Source organism: Polyodon spathula, chromosome 46, assembly GCF_017654505.1.
Source record: "Polyodon spathula isolate WHYD16114869_AA chromosome 46, ASM1765450v1, whole genome shotgun sequence".
In the NCBI taxonomy this organism is placed as follows: Eukaryota; Metazoa; Chordata; class Actinopteri; order Acipenseriformes; family Polyodontidae; genus Polyodon; species Polyodon spathula.
Window position 1 is genome coordinate 1,942,467 of NC_054579.1, and position 23,563 is coordinate 1,966,029.

General features: G+C 44.4%; 2 protein-coding genes across 3 annotated transcripts in view; both read right to left on the minus strand.

Moving 5' to 3' along the window:
• The window catches only part of pla2g6 (phospholipase A2, group VI (cytosolic, calcium-independent)), a 196,481-nt gene that overhangs the window by 170,896 nt on the left and 2,022 nt on the right, over positions 1 to 23,563 (minus strand). The window lies entirely within an intron of this gene.
• On the minus strand, positions 1,580 to 20,744 carry LOC121306147 (casein kinase I). Its single transcript, XM_041237879.1, has 10 exons — positions 20,665 to 20,744; positions 16,382 to 16,492; positions 15,600 to 15,748; positions 11,675 to 11,903; positions 10,556 to 10,726; positions 8,859 to 9,007; positions 8,000 to 8,192; positions 5,208 to 5,347; positions 2,549 to 2,614; positions 1,580 to 2,154 (listed from the first exon to the last, which is right to left on the minus strand). Exons 1-9 carry the CDS (start codon positions 20,738 to 20,740, stop codon positions 2,582 to 2,584), a joined length of 1,251 nt encoding a protein of 416 aa, XP_041093813.1. The 5' UTR covers positions 20,741 to 20,744; the 3' UTR covers positions 1,580 to 2,154; positions 2,549 to 2,581.

Below are 23,563 nucleotides of genomic sequence, written 5' to 3' on the forward strand. Positions count from 1 at the left end.
GTTAATGCAGTGCTGAGAATGGAGAGCTTCTCAAATGCTGTGTTAATGCAGTGCTGAGAATGGAGAGCTTCTCAAATGCTGTGTTAATGCAGTGCTGAGAATGGAGAGCTTCTCAAATGCTGGAGAGCTTCTCAAATGCTGTGTTAATGCAGTGCTGAGAATGGAGAGCTTCTCAAATGCTGTGTTAATGCAGTGCTGAGAATGGAGAGCTTCTCAAATGCTGTGTTAATGCAGTGCTGAGAATGGAGAGCTTCTCAAATGCTGTGTTAATGCAGTGCTGAGAATGGAGAGCTTCTCAAATGCTGTGTTAATGCAGTGCTGAGAATGGAGAGCTTCTCAAATGCTGTGTTAATGCAGTGCTGAGAATGGAGAGCTTCTCAAATGCTGTGTTAATGCAGTGCTGAGAATGGAGAGCTTCTCAAATGCTGTGTTAATGCAGTGCTGAGAATGGAGAGCTTCTCAAATGCTGTGTTAATGCAGTGCTGAGAATGGAGAGCTTCTCAAATGCTGTGTTAATGCAGTGCTGAGAATGGAGAGCTTCTCAAATGCTGTGTTAAGGCAGTGCTGAGAATGGAGAGCTTCTCAAATGCTGTGTTAATGCAGTGCTGAGAATGGAGAGCTTCTCAAATGCTGGTTCAGGGGGTGTTCCAGTGGTTTTGTTACAGGGCTCTTTGGTGAGTGAATTATCGGAGTCATACACAATTAGGTTTGCTCTTCACAGCTCATTAAAGGATCGCTAACCAAGCCTGACACTACAGATGAAAACATTGCTGATGCTTCCTGTAATGGTCTAGATGCATTCGCGTCATGTGTCCTATTGTTCCTGTACTGTAGGTCACATGAATCAGATTTTTTTTAGTACTGTATATCTTCACATTAACACCGCTGTGTATTTTAAATTACCTAAAACATGTGCACTGCTTATTCAAGGGCAGTGTGTATTGGAAGTACTGCGGTTGGGGGGGGGGGCAGAGGCCTTCAGTGTCCAATACGGTCAATGCTTCCTGCTTATTTGTTTCTTGTTCAATGCAGTGTTTACTGGAGGGTGGCACCTCTTACAAATCTGTTAAGTGACAGCATGGTTAATATGAGGATATACCATGCTGCTGTGCTCATGCTATACTGCAGCTGCTTCCCCATGGAGGTGTGCAGCACAGTCACAGCAACACAAACAGTGCCGGGACTTCTGGATGGGGACTTAAACCATTTCCACCAGCTATCATTTCATTTACATAATCACAAGCCAGGTAGCCACACAGACACATGCACACCAACGAAAGCCACGCGCGCTCATGCATCACACATCCAGGGAGCTCAAAAGCAAGGCTGTTGGATACAACATTTTTTACAGCAATACCGACTGAAGTCTTTCACTTTGAGTGAAAGTATTTACCAGAACTGTACAGTCTCTACACACACACTACCACGGATTGCCTTCTAGTTCTGGGCGAGTGTGTGTCAATCTGAATTCACACAACCACTCTGGATCTTTGTGTTGTGACTGCAGACCAAACATGCGTCTTGTTTAAATACTGCAGAATCCATCAACGGTAGTGGTTTGAAATCCTATCGTTTCATACAATTTTAAACAGTTTATGTAAGCCAATACTGGTCTAAAGTCACAACACCGTCCACGAGATTAGTTTTCTGATGCTTGTCCTGTATAAAAATGAAAAAAATAAGATAAAAAAACCCACAAACAAGGAAATGCACTCCGACAGAAATAAAACTTGCACAAAAAGCTTTCCTTGCTCACTTGCATTCGCACAAGAGAAACTTCTGGCCATTTCACAAAACAAAAAAAGCCCCCCTTCTCCTGTTCACCCAGGCTTCTTGTAGCAGTGAGTGATAACTGTCCTCCCAGCACACCTACTGTACTCCCCTAAACTACTGAACTAACATGTCTAAGTTCTCTTTCTTCAGTTCAAAAATGTGCACGCGTGAAATAAGCTGCTTCTCTGCGGTCTCCCTCCCCCTGCCACTGTGTGTGGTGTCGCTCGCGCCTGTGGAGAGGGCTCTCCAGTCTTCTTTCCAGATCTTGTTCTCTGCTCAGGTGAGAAAGCTGCTCCTCTACTGGGATTAAAAACACTTGACCTCGTCGTTTATCCACTGGCAAAATAAAAAACGGGCATAAAACTAATCATGGCCACAACGCTGCAATGAGAGAGACAGACAGAGAAAAAAAATGACTGTGGACCCTTTTGCAAGGCCGATTTTACCTACAGGTTAAACGTGTTTTAATTTCCTGCTGTGTTCCACATGGACTTGGCAGGTTTATTGAAGTCAAGAGATGCAGGAGTTTGAACAAATGAGGCCCCTGCTACACCAGCCCTGAATAGGTCACGCTTGAATCAGTCTCCCCTGCGAGTCTGGAGGCTGACTGTTATTCATGCAGCTATAATGGAAGGAACAATGTGTTCCTACTGACTCATTCCAATAACATGCTTGATTGATGGTAGTTCGGAAACAGAAGACTGGGTGCAGGTCTTCTGCACAATGAATACAGGTCATTCTTTATAGATTTTTTATATACAAAAAGGTTCCTCACCTAAACGCCTTCCCTGGAGCTGCAGTGCCTCCCTCACTTTCCCAGGTGCTCAAATGGCATACTGGCCTGGAGAGAAAAAGAATGAATGAATGAATGAACCACTCCTCATTACCCTGGACTACATACATCTGTAGTTAAATATTATACAGATTGTATGAAAATCCAGGTTTATTGGAATATGCCCAAAAGGTGGGAGAATATTCATGTAAATTCAAGGGAAGTGGTGTTCACCTTGCCATTTCATTCAACACAACAGACTGATACACTGTGTAGAGAGTGTGACACATGATCAGTGCAGAAGTCTACCTTTTGAAGGAGACCCTTAAGTGTGATTGCATTCAGATCATTCAGCATCAAAAGGGTTGAAACTGGAATCCTGACACTATTGCCCTGCAACACTCGTGGTCTATCCTCCATCTCCAGTGCTGGATCAAGTTGATGAGGGTCTTTCAAGTAACAGAAAGTGCTGCCAAGTCAGCTAGAAGTGGTGATTTTGGTAAGGGGATGGAGAATTGCGTTTAATGTTTAACTAGCATGCAGTGTGTGCTATCAAAACAAGAGTTTATTTTTTATTTGTTGCGTCACATGAAGAATAAAATCAGGGCTCGTCGTAATTTTATTAATACATTTAGCTAATGCCTTTAATCAGGGGGACTTCATACTATAGCTTACTCCAGCAGCTTAACCCTTTCAGTGCATAGTGACCTCATCCAGAACACTGTTTCCAGTTCTGGTCACCTCGCTACAGAAAGGATATTGCTGCTCTAGAAAGAGTGCAAAGAAGAGCGACCGAATTACTCCGGGTTTAAAAGGCATGTCATATGCAGACAGGCTTAAAAGAATTGAATCTGTTCAATCTTGAACAAAAGAAGACTATGCGGTGACCTGATTCAAGCATTCAAAATCCTAAAAGATCCTGGGATCCCTCAAGAAGCTGCTTGATGAGATTCTAGGATCAATAATCTACTAACAACCAAACGAGCAAGACGGGCCGAATGGCCTCCTCTCGTTTGTAAACTTCCTTATGTTCTTACTGTTTGTTTTGATTGTTCTTTCGCTTGGATCCCAAGTTAGCTATTGAGGGTGTAGTGACTGTGCACTGGTAGTTTATCTGGTTAAATAAATATTCACTGACCAACCTTATTAATCCTCTGTTCACCGCCCCCTCCTGCCTCTGATTAAACAGAGAGAGGGACCTACTGTATCTAACAGAAAAAAATAAGCTGTGTGTTTCGTTAAGTTGTTTTTAAAACCGAAAATAAAGCACACATTTCTGTAATTTTCACCGTTGATGCCATGAAGTTATTTACACACCTCCTGTAGAGCGTTGCTATGGTTATGTTACATGAGCAAGGTTTGATCTGGCCGCACGCGTAATTAATGCTGGATGGTCTGATTTACAACCAGTTATAATGGTTTCGCCACTGTGGCGAACAAGGTGAAAATTACTTTAGCCACATAGAAGTGGCGAGCGGGAACACAGCGAAGGGACGCGGAGGAGAATGTGAACCAGAGCAGAGCAAAGGGACGAGGAGGAGAGCGTGCGAACCGGAGCAGAGCGAAGGGACGAGGAGGAGAGCGTGCGAACCGGAGCAGAGCGAAGGGACGAGGAGCAGAGCGTGCGAACCGGAGCAGAGCGAAGGGACGAGGAGGAGAGCGTGCGAACCGGAGCAGAGCGAAGGGACGAGGAGGAGAGTGCGAACCGGAGCAGAGCGAAGGAACGAGGAGGAGTGCGAACCGGAGCAGAGCGAAGGGACGAGGAGGAGAGTGCGAACCGGAGCAGAGCGAAGGGACGAGGAGGAGAGTGCGAACCGGAGCAGAGCGAAGGGACGAGGAGGAGAGCGTGCGAACCGGAGCAGAGCGAAGGGACGAGGAGGAGAGTGCGAACGGAGCAGAGCGAAGGGACGAGGAGGAGAGTGCGAACCGGAGCGAGCGAAGGGACGAGGAGGAGAGTGCGAACCGGAGCAGAGCGAAGGGACGAGGAGGAGAGTGCGAACCGGAGCAGAGCGAAGGGACGAGGAGGAGAGTGCGAACCGGAGCAGAGCGAAGGGACGAGGAGGAGAGTGCGAACCGGAGCAGAGCGAAGGGACGAGGAGGAGAGTGCGAACCGGAGCAGAGCGAAGGGACGAGGAGGAGAGTGCGAACCGGAGCAGAGCGAAGGGACGAGGAGGAGAGCGTGCGAACCGGAGCAGAGCGAAGGGACGAGGAGCGAGCGAACTGGAGGAGAGCGAAGGGACGAGGAGCGAGCGAACTGGAGGAGAGCAAAGGGACGAGGAGCGAGCGAACTGGAGGAGAGCGAAGGGACGAGGAGGAGAGTGAACCAGAGCAGAGCGAAGGGATGAGGGGGATAGTGTGATGAGCAGGACAGTATGAACCACAGCACAGCGATAAGGTACCAGGCAGCAGCGAGTGTCATCTTTGTTTGTGCTTTTATATGTCAAATTTGGAATATGCAGATATCGCAAAAGAACAAAAAGATCAACACACCACACAGCCATGCCTTTACCAGGGGAGACCTCTGGGATACCTGCGCTTTCATTCTTCAATTTGGAAACCAGTCATAACACTGCTAGTACTAATAAATAATAATAACTAATAAATTTAACTAGCAACAGTAAAAACCTCAATACTGTAACATGGAGAGCAGAGGCCCGCTTACCTGCGAGGCTGCAATCCGGGACACTTCTTGTCTTGCCGTCAGGTCAGAAGAGGAGACGTTGGCCGGAGCCCCGCGGTGCAAGCGCATGCTGACCTTCCTCTCCCGCTCGGCACGGGATATAGCACGGGGGGAGGTGTTACCTTAGAGAGACGAGACAGGAGACAGTCACAGCAAGCACGTGGGGAGGGTTCCAAGAGCAGGTTACTAACACTAATCTCAAAACACAACTAGAAATTCTAAGCAGTCACATAGAGGATCCTCAAATAAAGGTGTTGATGTTAATTCAATGTCAACTGGACTATTCACAAAGGTAATCTCTATGGGAGTTCACAGTAAGTTCCACGATTCACAAAATTAGAGCTTGATAACCATTTGAAGGTTTGTCAGGTGGCATTCACGCACTTTTATTTTGTTAACAGAAACCGTTTGACAATGTGTGAAAAATCAGTGGTTCTCAAAGTGGGGGACGCAGACTGTATCCTAACTTACAGCACACATCTTACCCTAGGCTATACCTTACATAGGGTGACCAGACAGCAAGAGTGAAAAACTGGGACACTCGGTTGTACTTCAAATAAGATCCAAAATGGAAAATTACCTATATGGTAACAGTATCCTGGGAGACAGTCAACATGGTTTTAGGAAAGGGAGATCGTGTCTAACTAACCTGCTTGATTTTTTTGAGGATGGAACATTGATAATGGATAATTGCAAAGCATATGACATGGTTTATTTAGATTTCCAGAAAGCTTTTGACAAAGTCCCATATAAAAGATTAATTCTCAAACTGAACGCAGTAGGGATTCAAGGAAACACATGTACATGGATTAGGGAGTGGTTAACATGTAGAAAACAGAAAGTACTGATTAGAGAAGAAACCTCAGAATGGAGTGAGGTAACCAGTGGAGTACCACAGGGATCAGTATTAGATCCTCTGCTATTCCTAATCTACATTAATGATTTAGATTCTGGTATAGTAAGCAAACTTGTTAAATTTGCAGACGACACAAAAGTAGGAGGAGTGGCAAACACTGTTGCAGCAGCAAATGTCATTCAAAATTATCTAGACAAGATTCAGAACTGGGCAGACACATGGAAAATGACATTTAACAAGCAAGATGGGTCGAATGGCCTCCTCTCGTTTGTAAACTTTCTTATGTTCTTATGAGACTGATTAGAGAGGCTACCAAGAAGTCAATGGCAACTTTGCAAGAGCTGCAGGCTTTTATAGCCAAGACTGGTCAAAGTGTGCATGTGACAACAATATTCCAAGCACTCCACAAATCTGGCCTGTATGGTAGGGAGGCAAGAAGGAAGCCAATACTCAAGAAATTTGAAGCATGCAAAAAAAAAAAAAAAAAAACTGGCAGCGTCATGTTATTGGGATGTTTCTCATCTGCAGGGATTGGGGCACTTGTCAGGATAGAAGGGAAAATGAATGGAGCAAAGTACAGAGAAGCCCTTGAAGAAAACCTGCTGCCCGCTGCAAGAAAGCTGAAACTGGGACAGAAGTTCACCTTTCAGCACGACAACGACCCAAAGCTACACTGGAGTTGCTAAGGAACAAAACGGTACATGTCCTTGAGTGGCCCAGTCAGAGCCCCGACCTAAATCCAATCGAAAATTTGTGGCATGACTTAATTGCTGTCCATCATCGCTCCCCAAGGAACTTGACAGAGCTTGAACAGTTTTGTAAAGAAGAATGGTCAAATATTACAAATCTAGGTGTGCAAAGTTGATAAAGACCTATCCCAACAGACACTCAGCTGTAACTGCTGCCAAAGGTGCTTCCACCAAGTATTAACTCAGGGGGGTGGAGATTATCCAATTATGATCTTTCAGTTTTGCAGTTTTAATATATAACTTTTCCCCTTGACAGTGTGGAGTAAGTGGAAAAAAATCCTCATTTAAATGCATGAAACTGAGGCACTGACACAATAAAATGTGAAAAAAAATTCAAGGGGATGTAGACTTTCTATAGGCACTGTATATATTAACTTAAAACAAATCTTTATGCCAACACTTTGTAGCAGGGCAATTGCCATGCAAATGCGGAAACTAGCTTTGGTGTAATTTATATGTGGAAACAGGTTTGTTGTGTGCTTTTCGTAGCTGTTGTGTTTGATTAAATTATTGATTTACAGACGGGCGCTCAATTGAGACTTGCTGCCTGTTAGGTTTGGTTGAGAGGAAGGGAAACGAGTGATTGGCTGTGCCGGTCCTCGACCAGCAGGTCGCCCGGTCTCGACTGAGTGTCTATCAACAGAAAAAACATCCAGTGGGGGTCGTTCTGGGTGACTGCACTGCCATGCTCCACAGAGGGGAGCTGCGCACACTCAGGAGGAGTGCCCACTCTGCAGGAACCTTACCTGTAAAATAGGACTTTCAATCAAATATAAACAAGTAGCTATGGTGACGTCACCAGTAAACTATGCAAATTCGAGCCCTCCATCAGCAATGTGTTCCAAACCTTCGAAGGTCAAAATATACCCTTCGTTGCAGCCCTAACAATTATGACAGATGGATTGAAGGAACTACCTTCATTATACATCCCCCCAGATTTGGATTAACTTGATAACCAAGAATTGTATTATAACCCTACACTCCCCTGCCTACGACTGCCCTGCACACCATACGACGTACCTTTACCTGGGGAGACCCTCTGGGACTACGAGAATCCTGACTGTATGACTCCCTCAACACACCACGGTGCCATGCCCTTAAAAGGGAGACACTCAGAGACCCCATGCACTGCCCTGACTACGGACACCAGACACATGCACTGTACTCACCGGACTGCTGTATCCTGGAGGCCGGTGTTGATACGACTGGTTCTGGTCCAGTGCGGACCCGGTTTCCTGCAGCCCCAGGGACTGGGCCGGGGGGCAGTGCTCGGGCTGCGGAGCTCCGTGTCTGAACAATGCGCTCCTCTCTATCGTGCTCCCTCCTCTCCCTGTCCCCCTCCTCTGGAGTGCGGCCAGCACCCTACAGACACAAACACACAGAATCAGACAAGGAACTACTGCAGCACCACACTGCACACCGTCAAGAGACACACAGCAGTGCACTGCAGCCCCACACTGCACACCATCAAGAGACACACAGCAGTGCAGTGCAGCCCCACATTAACACTGGTTTACAGAGGTACTGTAAAATGCAATACTGTGCCAACAAGAAATAAAAGGTATCAATGACTAACTATTTGAACACTTTAAAATCTCCAACAGTACACGCACAGAAGTAACCTGTAATTCAAGGATTGTATTAACTTACATTGACTGAACGATTGTACTGTGCCGTACCCACGGGACCCGTGCATATTTACACAACAGACTTGATTATAAGTCTGGTGCCAGACTGCCATGTCACATTGATTTTAAGCAGAAGAGACTTACAAATCATGCCGGATTCCAGAACAGAATAGACTGGTTCTGGATTGTAGAGGGGATCAGGCCAAGAGTTAAAGTTATTTTTTCCCCCCGCCCGTAGTAGGGTACAAATTAATTGAAATTTTGAAATGTTTGCACATGAAAAACTCGTTTGTATCAGCATCACTTATTTATACATCATTAGGAGACTTCATGACCTCTCTCGCACTGTAACTCTCATTTGTAAGCGTTCCGTTCTCATGTGTGGAGGGAGGAGACTCACGAATTTGAGCATGTTCCAGTCGAACACGTAATCGTAGGAGAAGCCCTGCCGGTGAAAGAGATTTCTGAAGAGCTGGCGCAGGTACGAGTAGTCAGGCTTGTCATCAAAGCGCAGCGAACGGCAGAAATTCAGATAGGTGGAGAACTCCGCTGCAAAGACACCATGTAAAACATTCAGGAGACTGTCACCCACAAGAGACAGCTAAACAATCATTTCACGACTTCAAAGAAAAAACAAACCTGTCCTGCACCCTGCCCTGGGGTTCAGAACTAGCTCCAAATTAGTATGCTGAAAATGATCCAGGAGCCAGGAGTTTGAGCAGTGTGTTCTACCTACAGTACAGCTACTGGCTGCCCTTGCAGTGTTTTCAAACCCCTTACAACTCTTAAATGAGTATTTTGTAAATGGGAGTCATACTGAACAGTCCTGGCCAAGATCCTTTGCATCATTCAGATGTTTTATATTTGAGTTCTATAGATTGGGTCAGCAAGGTATGTTTTACCAAATAAATCTACTTGAGCCGAGCGTTGACAGTAACACAGACTATATGCATAGGGCTGCGTTTTTTTGCTAGTGGCGCATTCCTATACTCAGTTGGCGATGCTGAAAATGTTGGCAAAGCCACTGCATGCCGTGCAGTCAGAAGGGTCTACCTCGCCCTAAAGAGATTTCTTAATGTGTTCATCACATTTCCGGGACATACAAGGGAAACGCCATCAAAGAGGGCTTCTATACAGTCGCAGGTAATTTACTAGGTTATACGCAGTTTAATGAATAGGTAATCCCATCATTATCGTTTATTAAGTAGACTACACTATTATGCAGAGTTCTCCAGCGTCATTGGTGCTGTGGACTGCAGTCAGATCCCCATCAAGGAACCCCAAAAAGGGACCAAATGAGGTGGATTTTGTGAACAGGAAATCCTTTCACAGCATTGATGTACAAGTACTTATGACGTTATCTCTTACATAAAATTAAAAATGAGCTACAATTCAGCAACTGATGCAAATAATCCAACATTTTAATGACAATTATTCTCAGATGATCTGTGACAGATCCTGCAACATCGTCGCATGGACGGTGCTCCACAAATTAAAAAAAAAAAAAAAAAAAACACCTTACGCATTTAGCTTATCTGCAATTCTTTTCCATGCTCCTCTCTAGACTTGACAGCAGAAGCGCTGCATTTAGTTGTTATAATGCTTTTATATTCCTCAAATGTTCCATTATAATCTCTTGCTCAGTCAGGCTGAAAAAAAGTTGTTCTCTTTCTACGTCATTTTTCATTAAGATAATTGTTTCAGTGCTCTGCGATTCTCCCTTTGAGGCAGCACGAGCAAGCGCAATTACCCGGATTTCTTAAGTCGGAATCGAGTTAACGAGACACTTTTAGCCTGCATTCGCCGTTGAGGAACGGAGATAGCCTGACTTCAATTATCGGGTTTATCGAATCTGGCCAACTTACGATTAGCCTGAATTAGTTAAACTAGCTACGAGGAACAGGGCCCTGGTCTAAAACATGGGAAACAAGACTTGTGCACAAAAGATGCACTGTAGTTTAGGTTTTACCCTGGAATGATATAATTCATCACTACCTGACAGACCATCTGTTTTCACATTCATGAAGCTCATTCTTATTGTAATGAAGTTCACCCCCAGCAGCCCCTCCCACCCAGTAGAGGGCACTGTATACTCACAGGAGTAGCCCTTGCACAGCACCTCGATGGGGGTGGACATTTTCTTCTCACTGATGCGCTCGTACTTCTGTCTCTTGGTAGCTGCCTTCAGGCCCTGCCAGGGCAGGGAGCCCAGGTTGAAATACATGAGGACGTATCCCAGGGACTCCAGATCATCACGCCTGGACTGCTCTGCAACAGACACAGAGCAAGGGGCTAGCTTCACACAAAACAGAAATGAATGCACTGCAACAGACACAGCGCAAGGGGCTAGCTTCACACAATACAGTGATCCACACAAGCCCTCTTCATTCTAACTCAGAACGGTGAATCAGTTCAATCAACCCCAATAACCCTCACGAGGACAGCTTGATCAGGATGTTATGTCTGCAGCTCTAGTATCTATTATGGAAGATCAGACAACCACAAGCATAATATGTACATGTACAACTATACAGTGATAGATAGGGAGGCAGGGACAGGCACCTCCACATATACAGTGATAGATAGGGAGGCACAGAAAGGCACCTCCACTAGATTCTGACACTGGTTAACAGATTTTTTTGAACCAAGCTAGGGAAAGTTCTGTCTAAGAGTTTACACACATTTATCAAGGATTACAGTGGTGTAATAAGAGTCCTGTTTGATACATGCCTGTTTTTACTACGAGTTTACCAAGACACATCTGTACACTGGCTAATCAGGCCTATATTAATCTGGAACGGGTGAAAAAGGGGGCAATACAATTTGGATGGGGGATACCATGGTAAAATGCAGGATACAGACTGATCAAATCCACCGGTTGTGCAAATGGTGACCATTAACGCACACTTGCCTTGCTGAGACCTGGCTCAGGTGTGTGTGTTAGAGAGTTGAGCTCGTGCGCCGCTCTCGGGACGCGACGCTGCGTTTCAGTACAGCGAGCGCTCGTGCGCCGCTCTCGGGACGTGACGCTGCGTTTCAGTACAGCGAGCGCTCGTGCGCCGCTCTCGGGACGTGACGCTGCGTTTCAGTACAGCGAGCGCTCGTGCGCCGCTCTCGGGACGTGACGCTGCGTTTCAGTACAGCGAGCGCTCGTGCGCCGCTCTCGGGACGTGACGCTGTGTTTCAGTACAGTGAGCGCTCGTGTGCAGCTCTTACCGATGCCCAGGTGTGTGTTGATGGAGGCATATCTGGCGGTGCCGGTCAGGTTCTTGTTCTCGCGGTAGGGGATATGCTGGTGTGTTCGGGCGTCCCGGTATTTCTTGGCCAGCCCGAAGTCAATGATGTAAACCAGGTTGCCCTTCTTCCCCAGGCCCATCAGGAAGTTGTCTGGCTTCACGTCCCGGTGAATGAAGTTCTTGGAATGGATATACTCGATCCGGCTGATCTGGAGAGAGGGAAGAGGGGAAAAAAAAAATAATAATCACACCCGAGACGAACATGGAGCCGACATTCATTCTGTCAAAACTATATCCCAAAATAGCAGGCACAAACATATAACCACAATTACAGTTGAAATAAACCCAGTGACACACCATCAAATTACATTTTAAAAGAAGTGTTCAATCCTTTTCTGTAGACTAGAATGTACTTTGTTTATTTCTCATTCATGCACTGGTTTCCTTTGCATCTATTTGATCCAGTCATTTACAAATCCTGTTCCATGAACAGTCATTTGTTTGTTACCTAGACACTGGGCTCCTCAAGCTCATAATAAAAGAATGCTACGATCGTGTCACCGAAATTGTGAATCTGAATAAAGTCTGTGACATTCTGGAAATGGATGGAAACACACACCTGATTAAAGTAAATAAAGGAATCGCCTACTTTACGATTCCAAAATTTACCATTTTCACTGAAAATACTAAACTGCAGGTATCTGTAAAGGGTCTGGTTGTGTAGCACAGAGCATTTACATGCAGCTATTTAGATCAGCCAGTAAGGATTTGTAGTTGAGAGAGCAAGCAAGCAAGTGTGTAAATGAGCAGAGAGGACATTTGTGGAGTGAAAATCAGGTGAAAAAAATGGCGACAAAGTGCGAGCAAAGTGTAAAATATCCAGAGAGGACATTTCATTAAAGTGGTGGCAGGATGTTTTGTACACGTTCCTGTGGATTACACACTGAAAGCGCTTTACATAAATGGAAGCTACAAGCCGTTGAATCAGCAGAAGACTGCGACAAGTACAAAAACTGCCGAGTGAGCTGCTTTCTGCAAAGAAAGAACAAAATGCAGAGAACAGAAAAAGTCACAGACTTCGAGGCTTCCTGCACCCCTACTATTCCACTTCACGTCCTGGACAGCCCTGTGATTCACTGCTGTCGTACCAACTGAGAAACATGCCATTACCAAAGCTTTTTTAAAGTCACGTAAATGACCTGAAGGAACGACTGAATGAGTGTCTGGGAATAGCCTTGTAGCAGATGACAGATGCTGAAGGCCGCGATGTACTGACAAGCATGCGATTCTTTTGCACACTTCCAGGACGCAAAATAACCAACGGTGCCTAAGCCACTTGCAGCAGAGCCTCCCAAACTAAAAAACAAAAAACACGCACCCCCTTACAGCAAAAGTTGCCTGTAAGCCCGCCCGTCATTGCTGCCGGTGTCCCTCAGCACATCTGATCTAGAACCCATTCCCAAACTTGAGAAGCATCAGCTGGCCCGTTCTGTCACAATTCAATTTAATTCTGTCTGATCTCGACCTGCGAGAAAATGACTCATCATAAAGTATTACTGTTGTCATTCTTTTTACTGTGCACCTCCCTGCACTAAGCCACGAGAAAGACGTACTGTATCATTGGTTAATGAAGTGCAAACAGAGGGAGAGACGCTGTTACACCGAGCTCAACATGACCGCGCCTCCAGGAATTTTCAATCACACGTGTTCACTGGCAGTGTCAGTTTGACTGTGTGAGCTCCATGCCAACTCAAAAACTTTAAAAAAGAAAGTGGGAAGAGCTGTCTAAAGCAGCAGTGAAATGTTCTAGGATTTACCAAATGTTCAGGTAAGAAATGGATGCACGACAAGTCGTCCCCGACAATAATAACAATAATGTGAACTTACAGTTATCAAATACAGTACTGCAGAAAGGACGAGATTAGACAAATGAAACTGAACTGCGACAGAACGGGCTTAAAATTGCAACACACATTCTAACTCCTTTAGCTTCTTCAGTCTATATAAACTGCTCATTTATATAGAGATTTCAACGACCGTTGTCATTTTGTAATTCAATGTTACTCCCCCTAAAATACCAACGTTAAAATTTACACACAATAGGTAGATTAGTTTTGCTCAAATTCTTACAAAAAAAAAACCCCAAAAAACCAAGCAAGTAGCTATGACATGGTTCAAGTAGCAGCTCCCTGTGTTATGGAACAAGTAGGAGAGAACACAAGAACAAAACACAATCTTAAGTGCATCAATTTCTGTTTTCATTTATTTTTGTGCAATACATTCTTCACTACCTCACGTAGTTCTGCTTTTTAACTAGTAAAACGTGTGCATTCAAAAGGGCTTAGAATGTGTATGCTTAAAAACAGCAGCGCTTTTCCCCGAGTGTCCAGCAATGCACCACAACTGCAAAACCTTTATAAAGTCTCAAATGTAAACATCTAGCACTGGGTACCTCCAGCTGTTCATCACTGTGATGCAGAGCCTCTCCATTGCCTGACGAAGTTTCTATTAAGAGTTTTTTCAAAACTGCGTTGTTTGAACAGGTTTTGTAACGCTGGTTAGCAAACTACAGACTGAACAACTCATTTGACCACTATCGTTATTAAACGCCAGCCATGCTCCTCCTGCCAATCTGCCATTTTTCACACTGCGGATCCACAGCGTGGCCACCGGACCCTAGTGCCGGAAGACAACACAGAGCTGGTGGCTCCACTGCAGAACCACAGGGGTCACTGATGCGGTGAGCCGTGGATTCCCATGCTGCACTCCCTACCCGGGCAGCGCTCGGCCAATTGTTCACCGCCTCCTAGGAACTCCCAGTCACGGTCGGCTGTGACACAGCCTGGACTCGAACCTGCGCTCCCCAGGCTACAGGGCACATCCTGCACTCCACATGGAGCGCGGTTACTGGATTGGAAACTCAGGAGGCCCATTAAGCCTCTAGTCTAATCTATGTGTTAGTGTGTGTGACTGAGTTTAGTATTTTGTATTTTTTCATTATGAAAGTTTGTTGTTTTTAAATTAGATTTTTTTATACCATTTGATTTTGGCAATGGAAAAGTGACCTATATTTTATTTTTGTAACAATTCGTGTGTGAATCACTCTGAAAACATTGATTTGTGTTTGCTTCAATTACAATTTCATCCACACAATAGGCTCTCTGTTTATTTTCTGTTGTTTTATGAATGAGTATGAAATCGCCTTGGTCCCTTGGGTTGGATTTATGTTTTTCATTTCTGCCCCCTAGAGTTGCCTTGGTGCCCTTAAATTTCCACACCCAATGAAGGCAACATTGCCTTGCCCTTCATGACCTTCACTTCATGTCCCGAGACACTTCAACTTCAAGCTGACACAGAGAGGGGAGTTTGGAACGTCAGTCTCATAAGAGACTGTCTGTTTAGAGCCCATAAACTGCGAGTCAAGCAGTGGTGGAAGCAGTTCAGAAGTGCAGAACTCCTGGGAGTGAAGTCTTTCTGAAAGCAGTGCATGAGCACATCTGCTCAGCCTAGTCACCATACGATACCAGGAGAAAAACGTTTGGAAAAAAGTGAAGAAACTAGTCATTACTGTAAAACAAGCATTCGCTGCCTGCGCTGCCCGGTTCCACCAATCCCTTCAGGAAAAAGATAGTAGCCTGAATAAAACCTGGAACTGGTGAAACTGCCAGGCAATAGAAGTCTTATTTCCATCTTGGATACATTTCAAGCAGCACTTGTTTATTAAAATATCTGACCCAGAACTATTTTTTCATTGTGCAAGCTGTGGCCTAAACTGAGGTGTTCTTTGTGTCACGATCCGACTTCATTTACTGCAATTCTAGATATTTAGGTGGAAGCACTGAACTATAATAGACACCCTCCCCGACGAGAGTAACGGTGTGGATAACTGCATGCAAAGGCTTTACCATCTGGTCAGCGAGGAGCAGGACGGTCTTCAGGCTGAACTTGCGAGAGCAGAAGTTGAAGAGGTCCTCTAGACTGGGACCCAGCAGCTCCATCACCATCACATTGTAATCCCCTTCTGCACCACACCACTTAATAGAGGGGATTCCCACTGAAACAGAGAGAGGGTGTCAGCACAATGTGAATGCTCACATGCTACACACTGCGGCGAGGATCAAGTTTATTCATTTCATGTATTTCTATCTTGAGCAGTGAAGGGATATTGAGCTTGTAGCACTGAGTGAGTGTGCAGGAACGCTACGTTAGCAGGTCAGTTTTAGTGTCATCTACTGAAATAAGGGCATTTGTATACATTTCTCAAACAATTATATCTATAAGACAGTCAATAACTTCGATTTACAAACATGGCCTAACAGTGAATGAACCAGGTAAGTTTATCAAATGGTAAAGTAGAGGCAGTGCTATGTATGTATGTATGTATGCATGCATGCATGCATGTATGTATGTAATACTGGTCTGCAGTTTGGAGTGAAGTTGTCTTTCCTAGATGAATGTCTACAGTGTTGAGTTAAATGTTAACAAAATGTGTTTTTAGCTTGATTAACTCAAGATGACTTACCCAGCTTTAAACCCAGAATATATCCATTGCAGTAACAGTTCAAACATTCAGTAAAATACAGAACTATTCCATTGCAACAGAGCACTGCAATGCACTCCTCATTTTAAAATGCACTGTAGAGAATGTGGAGAATGCTCTCCTGGCTGTGGCACTGCAGCCTCTCACCTCCGCCCTGCATCATCTTGTAGAACTTGCTTTCTATGTGTAGCTGGGGGTGTTTGGTTTTCACACATTCCAGCTTTATGGCAACCTCCTCTCCCGTGGCAATATTGGCACCTGGGGAAAAAAACAGTGGCAGTGAACGCCACAGCAGAACAATCACATGGCAGCACCGACAGTGAAGCGGCTATGAGGCTTCTGTTTATAATGACTGCACAGACTCCCCTCAGGAGGAACTGGGGACCAAATCAACACAATAAAAAGGCTGTAGGACATTTTCCAGGAACATGGCCCATGATTGTCCTCTATTTTCTACTTTATTAAAAAAAAAAAAAAAAAAAAAAAAACAATATTTTGCTAGTTTTACGTTATTTTTTTAGTTAGTTACTATTAACGGATATGATTTATGTTCATCAAGACATTTTCGTTATCTACATACAGACTGATATTTTTAAACTACTGCATGCCACAGAGTTTAAACAGTCATAAAAAATGATCCAAAATGCACATCCCTGGAGTTTCTTAGCCTTTGTGTTAAAATGTTTATTTGATGGATGAGACGCAAAATTCTGGGCACGTGCTTTTCAGGAACGCATGAACAGAAAAGCTAGTGCGACCTCTGGTTCATATAAAAGAATTTATAAATGATCTTGTCAAGAACACATTCTGCTGCACAGAGGAGTGCTCAACTCTCCTTCACATCCATTCTACTGTACAGTGCTCAACTCCCCTTCACATCCATTCTACTGTACAGTGCTCAACTCCCCTTCACATCCATTCTACTGCACAGTGCTCAACTCTCCTTCACATCCATTCTACTGTAGAGGAGTGCTCAACTCTCCTTCACATCCATTCTACTGTACAGAGGAGTGCTCAACTCTCCTTCACATCCATTCTACTGCACAGAGGAGTGCTCAACTCCCCTTCACATCCATTCTACTGCACAGTGCTCAACTCTCCTTCACATCCATTCTACTGTACAGAGGAGTGCTCAACTCTCCTTCACATCCATTCTACTGCACAGAGGAGTGCTCAACTCTCCTTCACATCCAGACTGTGAGTGCTCAACTCCCCTTCACATCCATTCTACTGCACAGTGCTCAACTCCCCTTCACATCCATTCTACTGCACAGAGTGCTCAACTCTCCTTCACATCCATTCTACTGTACAGTGCTCAACTCTCCTTCACATCCATTCTACTGTACAGAGGCTCAACTCTCCTTCACAGTGCTCAACTCCCCTTCACATCCATTCTACTGCACAGTGCTCAACTCTCCTTCACATCCATTCTACTGTACAGAGTGCTCAACTCCCCTTCACATCCATTCTACTGCACAGTGCTCAACTCCCCTTCACATCCATTCTACTGCACAGAGCTCAACTCCCCTTCACATCCATTCTACTGTACAGAGTGCTCAACTCCCCTTCACATCCATTCTACTGCACAGTGCTCAACTCTCCTTCACATCCATTCTACTGCACAGTGCTCAACTCCCCTTCACATCCATTCTACTGCACAGTGCTCAACTCTCCTTCACATCCATTCTACTGCACAGTGCTCAACTCCCCTTCACATCCATTCTACTGCACAGTGCTCAACTCTCCTTCACATCCATTCTACTGCACAGTGCTCAACTCCCCTTCACATCCATTCTACTGCACAGTGCTCAACTCCCCTTCACATCCATTCTACTGCACAGTGCTCAACTCCCCTTCACATCCATTCTACTGTACAGAGTGCTCAACTGCTCAACTCCCCTTCACATCCATTCTACTGCACAGTGCTCAACTCCCCTTCACATCCATTCTACTGCAGTGCTCAGCTCCCCTTCACATCCATTCTACTGCACAGTGCTCAACTCCCCTTCACATCCATTCTACTGCACAGTGCTCAACTCCCCTTCACATCCATTCTACTGCACAGAGTGCTCAACTCTCCTTCACATCCATTCTACTGCACAGTGCTCAACTCCCCTTCACATCCATTCTACTGCACAGTGCTCAACTCCCCTTCACATCCATTCTACTGCACAGTGCTACTCTCCTTCACAGTGCTCAACTCCCCTTCACATCCATTCTACTGCACAGTGCTCAACTCTCCTTCACATCCATTCTACTGCACAGTGCTCAACTCTCCTTCACATCCATTCTACTGCACAGTGCTCAACTCTCCTTCACATCCATTCTACTGCACAGAGGAGTGCTCAACTCCCCTTCACATCCATTCTACTGCACAGTGCTCAACTCTTCACATCCATTCACTGCATGCTCATCTCCTCACATCCACTACTGCACAGTGCTCAACTCCCCTTCACATCCATTCTACTGTACAGTGCTCAACTCCCCTTCACATCCATTCTACTGCACAGTGCTCAACTCCCCTTCACATCCATTCTACTGCACAGAGGAGTGCTCAACTCTCCTTCACATCCATTCTACTGCACAGTGCTCAACTCAACCATATATATACATATATATATATATATATATATATATATATATATATATATATATATCCATAGTAGGTCACATGTCATATCTACTGCAGTGTAGGTCAACTCTACCTCACATCCCCTTCTACTGATCAGTCTGGGTACTCTCCTTCAAATCCATGTTCACTGTACAGGAGGAAACTAGTGTAAATACTGCACAGTGCTCATCATCCTTCACATATTCTATTATATATATACATATTAAATATATAGATCCATATATATATATATATATATATATATATATATATATATATATATATATATATATATATATATATATATATATATAGGGCATATTTATATTCCCCTAAATACTGATCACAATGCAGAAGAGGGTGGCAGGAAACCACAAGAGCCTGTGCCACCTGGCATGAAGAGGATGAATGAATGAAATACTGATCTTTTCACTCCCTCTCTCTTAGTGTGCAAACCTTTGCATGAGTAACACAAACTGTAACGTTGCTGTGATCGCTGTCAATTGATAACCACGTGGGCGAGACGTCAGCTGGTTCGAGTTACGACACCAGCGATGCAGAAGGTTTTTACTTTAAGTTCTGTAGTATGTGTCACCATGTCTATCTGTGAAGGGAAAGATGGACCAATAGTGGTTTATTTCAAGAGAAATGGGGCGTTTCGGATTTCTCTGATGACTTGAATGGAAAGCCAACGTGCTTAACTTGTAGGTAACGTGTGTCCTGAAAGAATACAACATTAAAGACACTATGAAGCAAACCATGGCAAGAAATACGATAAATATACAGCAACGTTACGGGAAGATAAATACTGAATTAGCAGTCATTACAAAAGCAGCAATCTATGTTTACTAATAGTTGTAGCACAAGTGATGCTGCTGCTATGCGACTGCCTACAAAATAGTGGTTTCTTCCAAATCATATCTGAGTTTTTGAAGAAATGCTGCTGAAAGCCACTGCAATTGTGTCCTGAGAAACGGCACGCTTCCACAAATATCAGCCTCACAAAACACAAATCGCCAAAAGAATAAAAAATTTAGTTGAATTTGAGCACTCAACTCCAAGTCAATGCAAAGTCCTTTGCTGCTTTTTCAATTGCAATTGGTGAAAGCACAGATCGGAGGGACGCGTCTCAGCTAGCAGCATTCATTCGTGGAGTTGATGAGAACAGAAGAGCTTGCAGAACTGGTGATGATGAAAGACACATCAACTGCAATCAACACCTTCAACAACTTGGTGTGAGCTCTGGACTGGACAAGAGCTGCGAGTGTGGCTACTGACAGGGCACCCTCAATGGTGGGCAAAAAAGCTGGGCTGTGACAAAATTGAAGGACATCATGTGATGGATGTGGTTATTAAAACTGTAAATCTGACATCGTGGACTGACGTTTTACACTGAAGAATGTATCGAACATTGTGGATTGCCGTTTTACACTGAAGAATGTGTCGAACATTGTGGACTGACAGCACCATGTATCATGTATAGCTGCACAATAGCAGAGTACAGCAGCACAACCCAGCTATTTTATTATTTGGATGAGCTCTCCACAGGTGAGGGTCATTGGTGTTGATCGGGCTCATTTACCATTAAGAGTGAAACGACTGAAGAAGCAGCTGCTTGGGTCTGTGTGGATCACTGTCCCTCACAGTCTTAAGAACAGCAGTCCCCACAAGCCCACGCAGCCGTTCCTTCACGCGGAACGGTGAATTCGCCCGATCAACCCCAGTGACCCTCACCTGGCCAGCACGGGTTTGTGAGGAGGGCTCAGCGTGAATATGGGTTCATCGTCCCGTGCAGCTCTGCTGTCGCGTCTCCTCATACCCAGGTAAATGTCCCCGAAAGACCCACTGCCGATCTTCCTCCCCAGCCGAAACTTGTTCCCCACTCGGAGCTCCATCTTCCGTTACTGGAGAAAAAAAAAAAAAAAGAAAGAGGAAAAAATTAATTGAAGGAAAACACAGGAAAGTCATCTAAAAAGTTTGCACACATTTCACAAACAGGTTAATTGTTATGGTTGAAAATAAGATCTAGTTATGTAAACTGCTTAGTGCAAAAACCACTAATTATTTTACAACATGCACGATTAGCCTCACTGTGTACAGGGAATAGGGCTGCTACGATCAACTCAAATCTTTTATCGATCGGATAGAAATACTGGATAATCAATTGCATTACATTTTTGTAAATGTATAGTTTCAGAACATTTAAGTTTATCAACAAAAATGCACCGAACGCCGTCCTTTCTATTTACAGTATTTCATCCAAAGACAAGCAATGGGCGTGTCCCCCCCCCCCCCCCCCAAGTGTTAACTACACCTGATTTGCTGGGCCCATCCTGACTATCAGCCAATCAGTTTGGAGAATGCTTTGTGTCCTCTGACTGTATTTGACGATGTAAACAAAAAGAACTCTGCCCACCGCCTTGGGTGCAGAGCAGGTGGAGAGGCGTGTGTTCCTGGCTAACATGGAAATGCGTACACTGACAAAATTGACTGCGTATAGTCTGCGCGTCTCTGGAGTTCAAAAATGAACTGTTAAACCTGGGAATAATACTTTGTGTTTCTTTTTTTGTTTTGTACAATGTATTGCTACAACGCTATAGTACAGCTAATTCTCACCCGTGTTCCCATGTTCAAGCTTTTGAGGGGAGGGTGCCAACATTTCTGTGGGTGACACAGAGTACAATTATCGATATTTTATTGAACGATTATATTTTGTGTGCCCAATTAATCAATTGCTATTTGGAGGCTTAACTGACAGCCCTAATGGGTAACAAACAAGTTCAGTTGTGTCTTATTAAACAAATAGCAAAATCAGGAATGGATCCAACTACTATCCATCCTCATGGACTTCTCATATATGGTTCCAAAGGAACCCGGTTGGAAGAAAAATGCACCGAGAACCCATTACTGTGCAGGAGCAAAGAGGAGACAACATGTGCGGACTCCACAACCACCTTCATGTGCACATCCACCACAGTAACATAACACATGCACTGAGAAAACTGAATTTAAAAAAAAAAAAGTCAACTTCCCAAAAGGCTCCTATTGCACAGCAGTGTGATCCATTCCAGGTTTTAATACATGCTCCATTAGCCACAGTGCGTATAGGGCACAAGCTTAGGTGTGTCTTATTAAACTCTCAGTATAACCATGGATCAAACTGCTGTGCAACGATAGTCTCATTTCCATCCCTGAAACATGCATGTGGTGGTAATACTGTATCTGTGAGGAGAGAGGGCTCCAGGATGATTAGTGGCTCAGTGAATGAAAACTAAACCTGGTAAATAAGTCGATCAACAATTGAGTCATTGTTCAAAGCAACTGAGGCCACTTGAACTGCTGGATCCCGCACACTTTAATGAACCGACCCTGTTTAAAACAAAGTGCAGATTGTTTGCAGCACTCACTAAAGGCTTTCAACAAACCCAAGCATACTCAGCGGAAACAAAACTGCACAAACAATTCAGGGTTCACTGGGCCCTTCGCCTTGTTCTGTTTGTTTCCTGAACTAAGCAAGCTTGAAGACTCTGTTCAGTGTAATCTGGAAATGCTGCACTTCAATAAAATTACAAATACTAAAAGAAAGACTTCAACAAGTCTCTCCATGCCATCAAAAATGTGACTCGCAGTCACAGTGTTTGTCAGTGAGGCTTCTCAGGATTTCTACACTCAGCAGTGTTGAGTGTTTAATGGTTACAGAAGCGCTTCTAAAATGTTCCTGCTTTGCTGAATACAAGACCTGCAGGCTCTGAATCTATTGATCATCCATTTATTCCTGGGCTTCCCAAGCGCATTTTAAAAGCGAGTCTACACTCGAGATCAACTCCTTCACTGGCCCAGCAGACCCTGACCTCCCCAGAGACAGCGGGATCATCGTTCAGACTCAGCAGCAGTCCTTCACCTCTGTCAGCAGCCTCCCTGCTGCGTCCCCGATTCATGCCAGCTGGGATGCGTTTTATTTTTGATACTGTAAGCAAGCAATTGTCCATTGGGTCAAGACCACTTTAATTGCTACCTAGTGGGATTATCGAGCGAGTCTGGCGTTCAGTCTCACTGCGTAATTCACTACAGTAGCTGTCTGGCTCCTAACTGTGCATGTCGTCAGCTCCCACTTGAAATGAATGATGTCAGTCACTGAATTCAGGGACTTCAGGTGACTGACATCAGGGGGAAAGTGAGGGAGCAGGTCCTTCTCTATGCCTCAAGCCTGCCCTGGACTGGAGGATTTGATCAGGACCTGTTTTTTTTTCTAGCTGTAGTATTCTGGGAGCATGCTGCTACTGGAAACCCTCTCTTAGCTATTCTATGCAGAACTAATCCAATCTCTTATCAGAGTTGAAGTGAAACAGAAATATTAAGCTTAGCCTATACCGTCTGTCTTTTGTTAATTATAAATGAATAATTATTTGGTCCCAAAGGTTTGGAATTTGCAGGTGGTCTGGTGTCTGTGCCCTGAAGATTGGGGACATTCTGCTGCCCTGCTTTATTGTACTGAAGTGCAGATAACGCTATTAAAATTGTCAGTTATGTTACTGACACAAAGCCAGAAAGGACCAGTGCCAGTGTGTATCATTGGGATTCAAGTTTGCCAAGTGTTTGAGAAGCCTAGTCCCTCACAGACTTCAGCTTTTAAGCATTACGTTTTTTTCACCCACCGCTGGCTTTACAAATCATTTCTAGGAAATATATGCTCAACTGATGTGTTTGACAATGCACCA

Bases quoted from the DNA above. Each gene is read 5' to 3' on its own strand.
- LOC121306147 (XM_041237879.1), bottom strand. From the start codon at position 20,740: ATGGAGCTCCGAGTGGGGAACAAGTTTCGGCTGGGGAGGAAGATCGGC. The intron at 5,348-7,999 runs GTGAGTACAGTG...CGTCTCTCTAAG, and splicing joins CTCCAGGATACAGCAGTCCG to GTAACACCTCCCCCCGTGCT. The intron at 2,615-5,207 runs GTAAGCGGGCCT...TTTTCTCTCCAG, and splicing joins CCCGGATTGCAGCCTCGCAG to GCCAGTATGCCATTTGAGCA.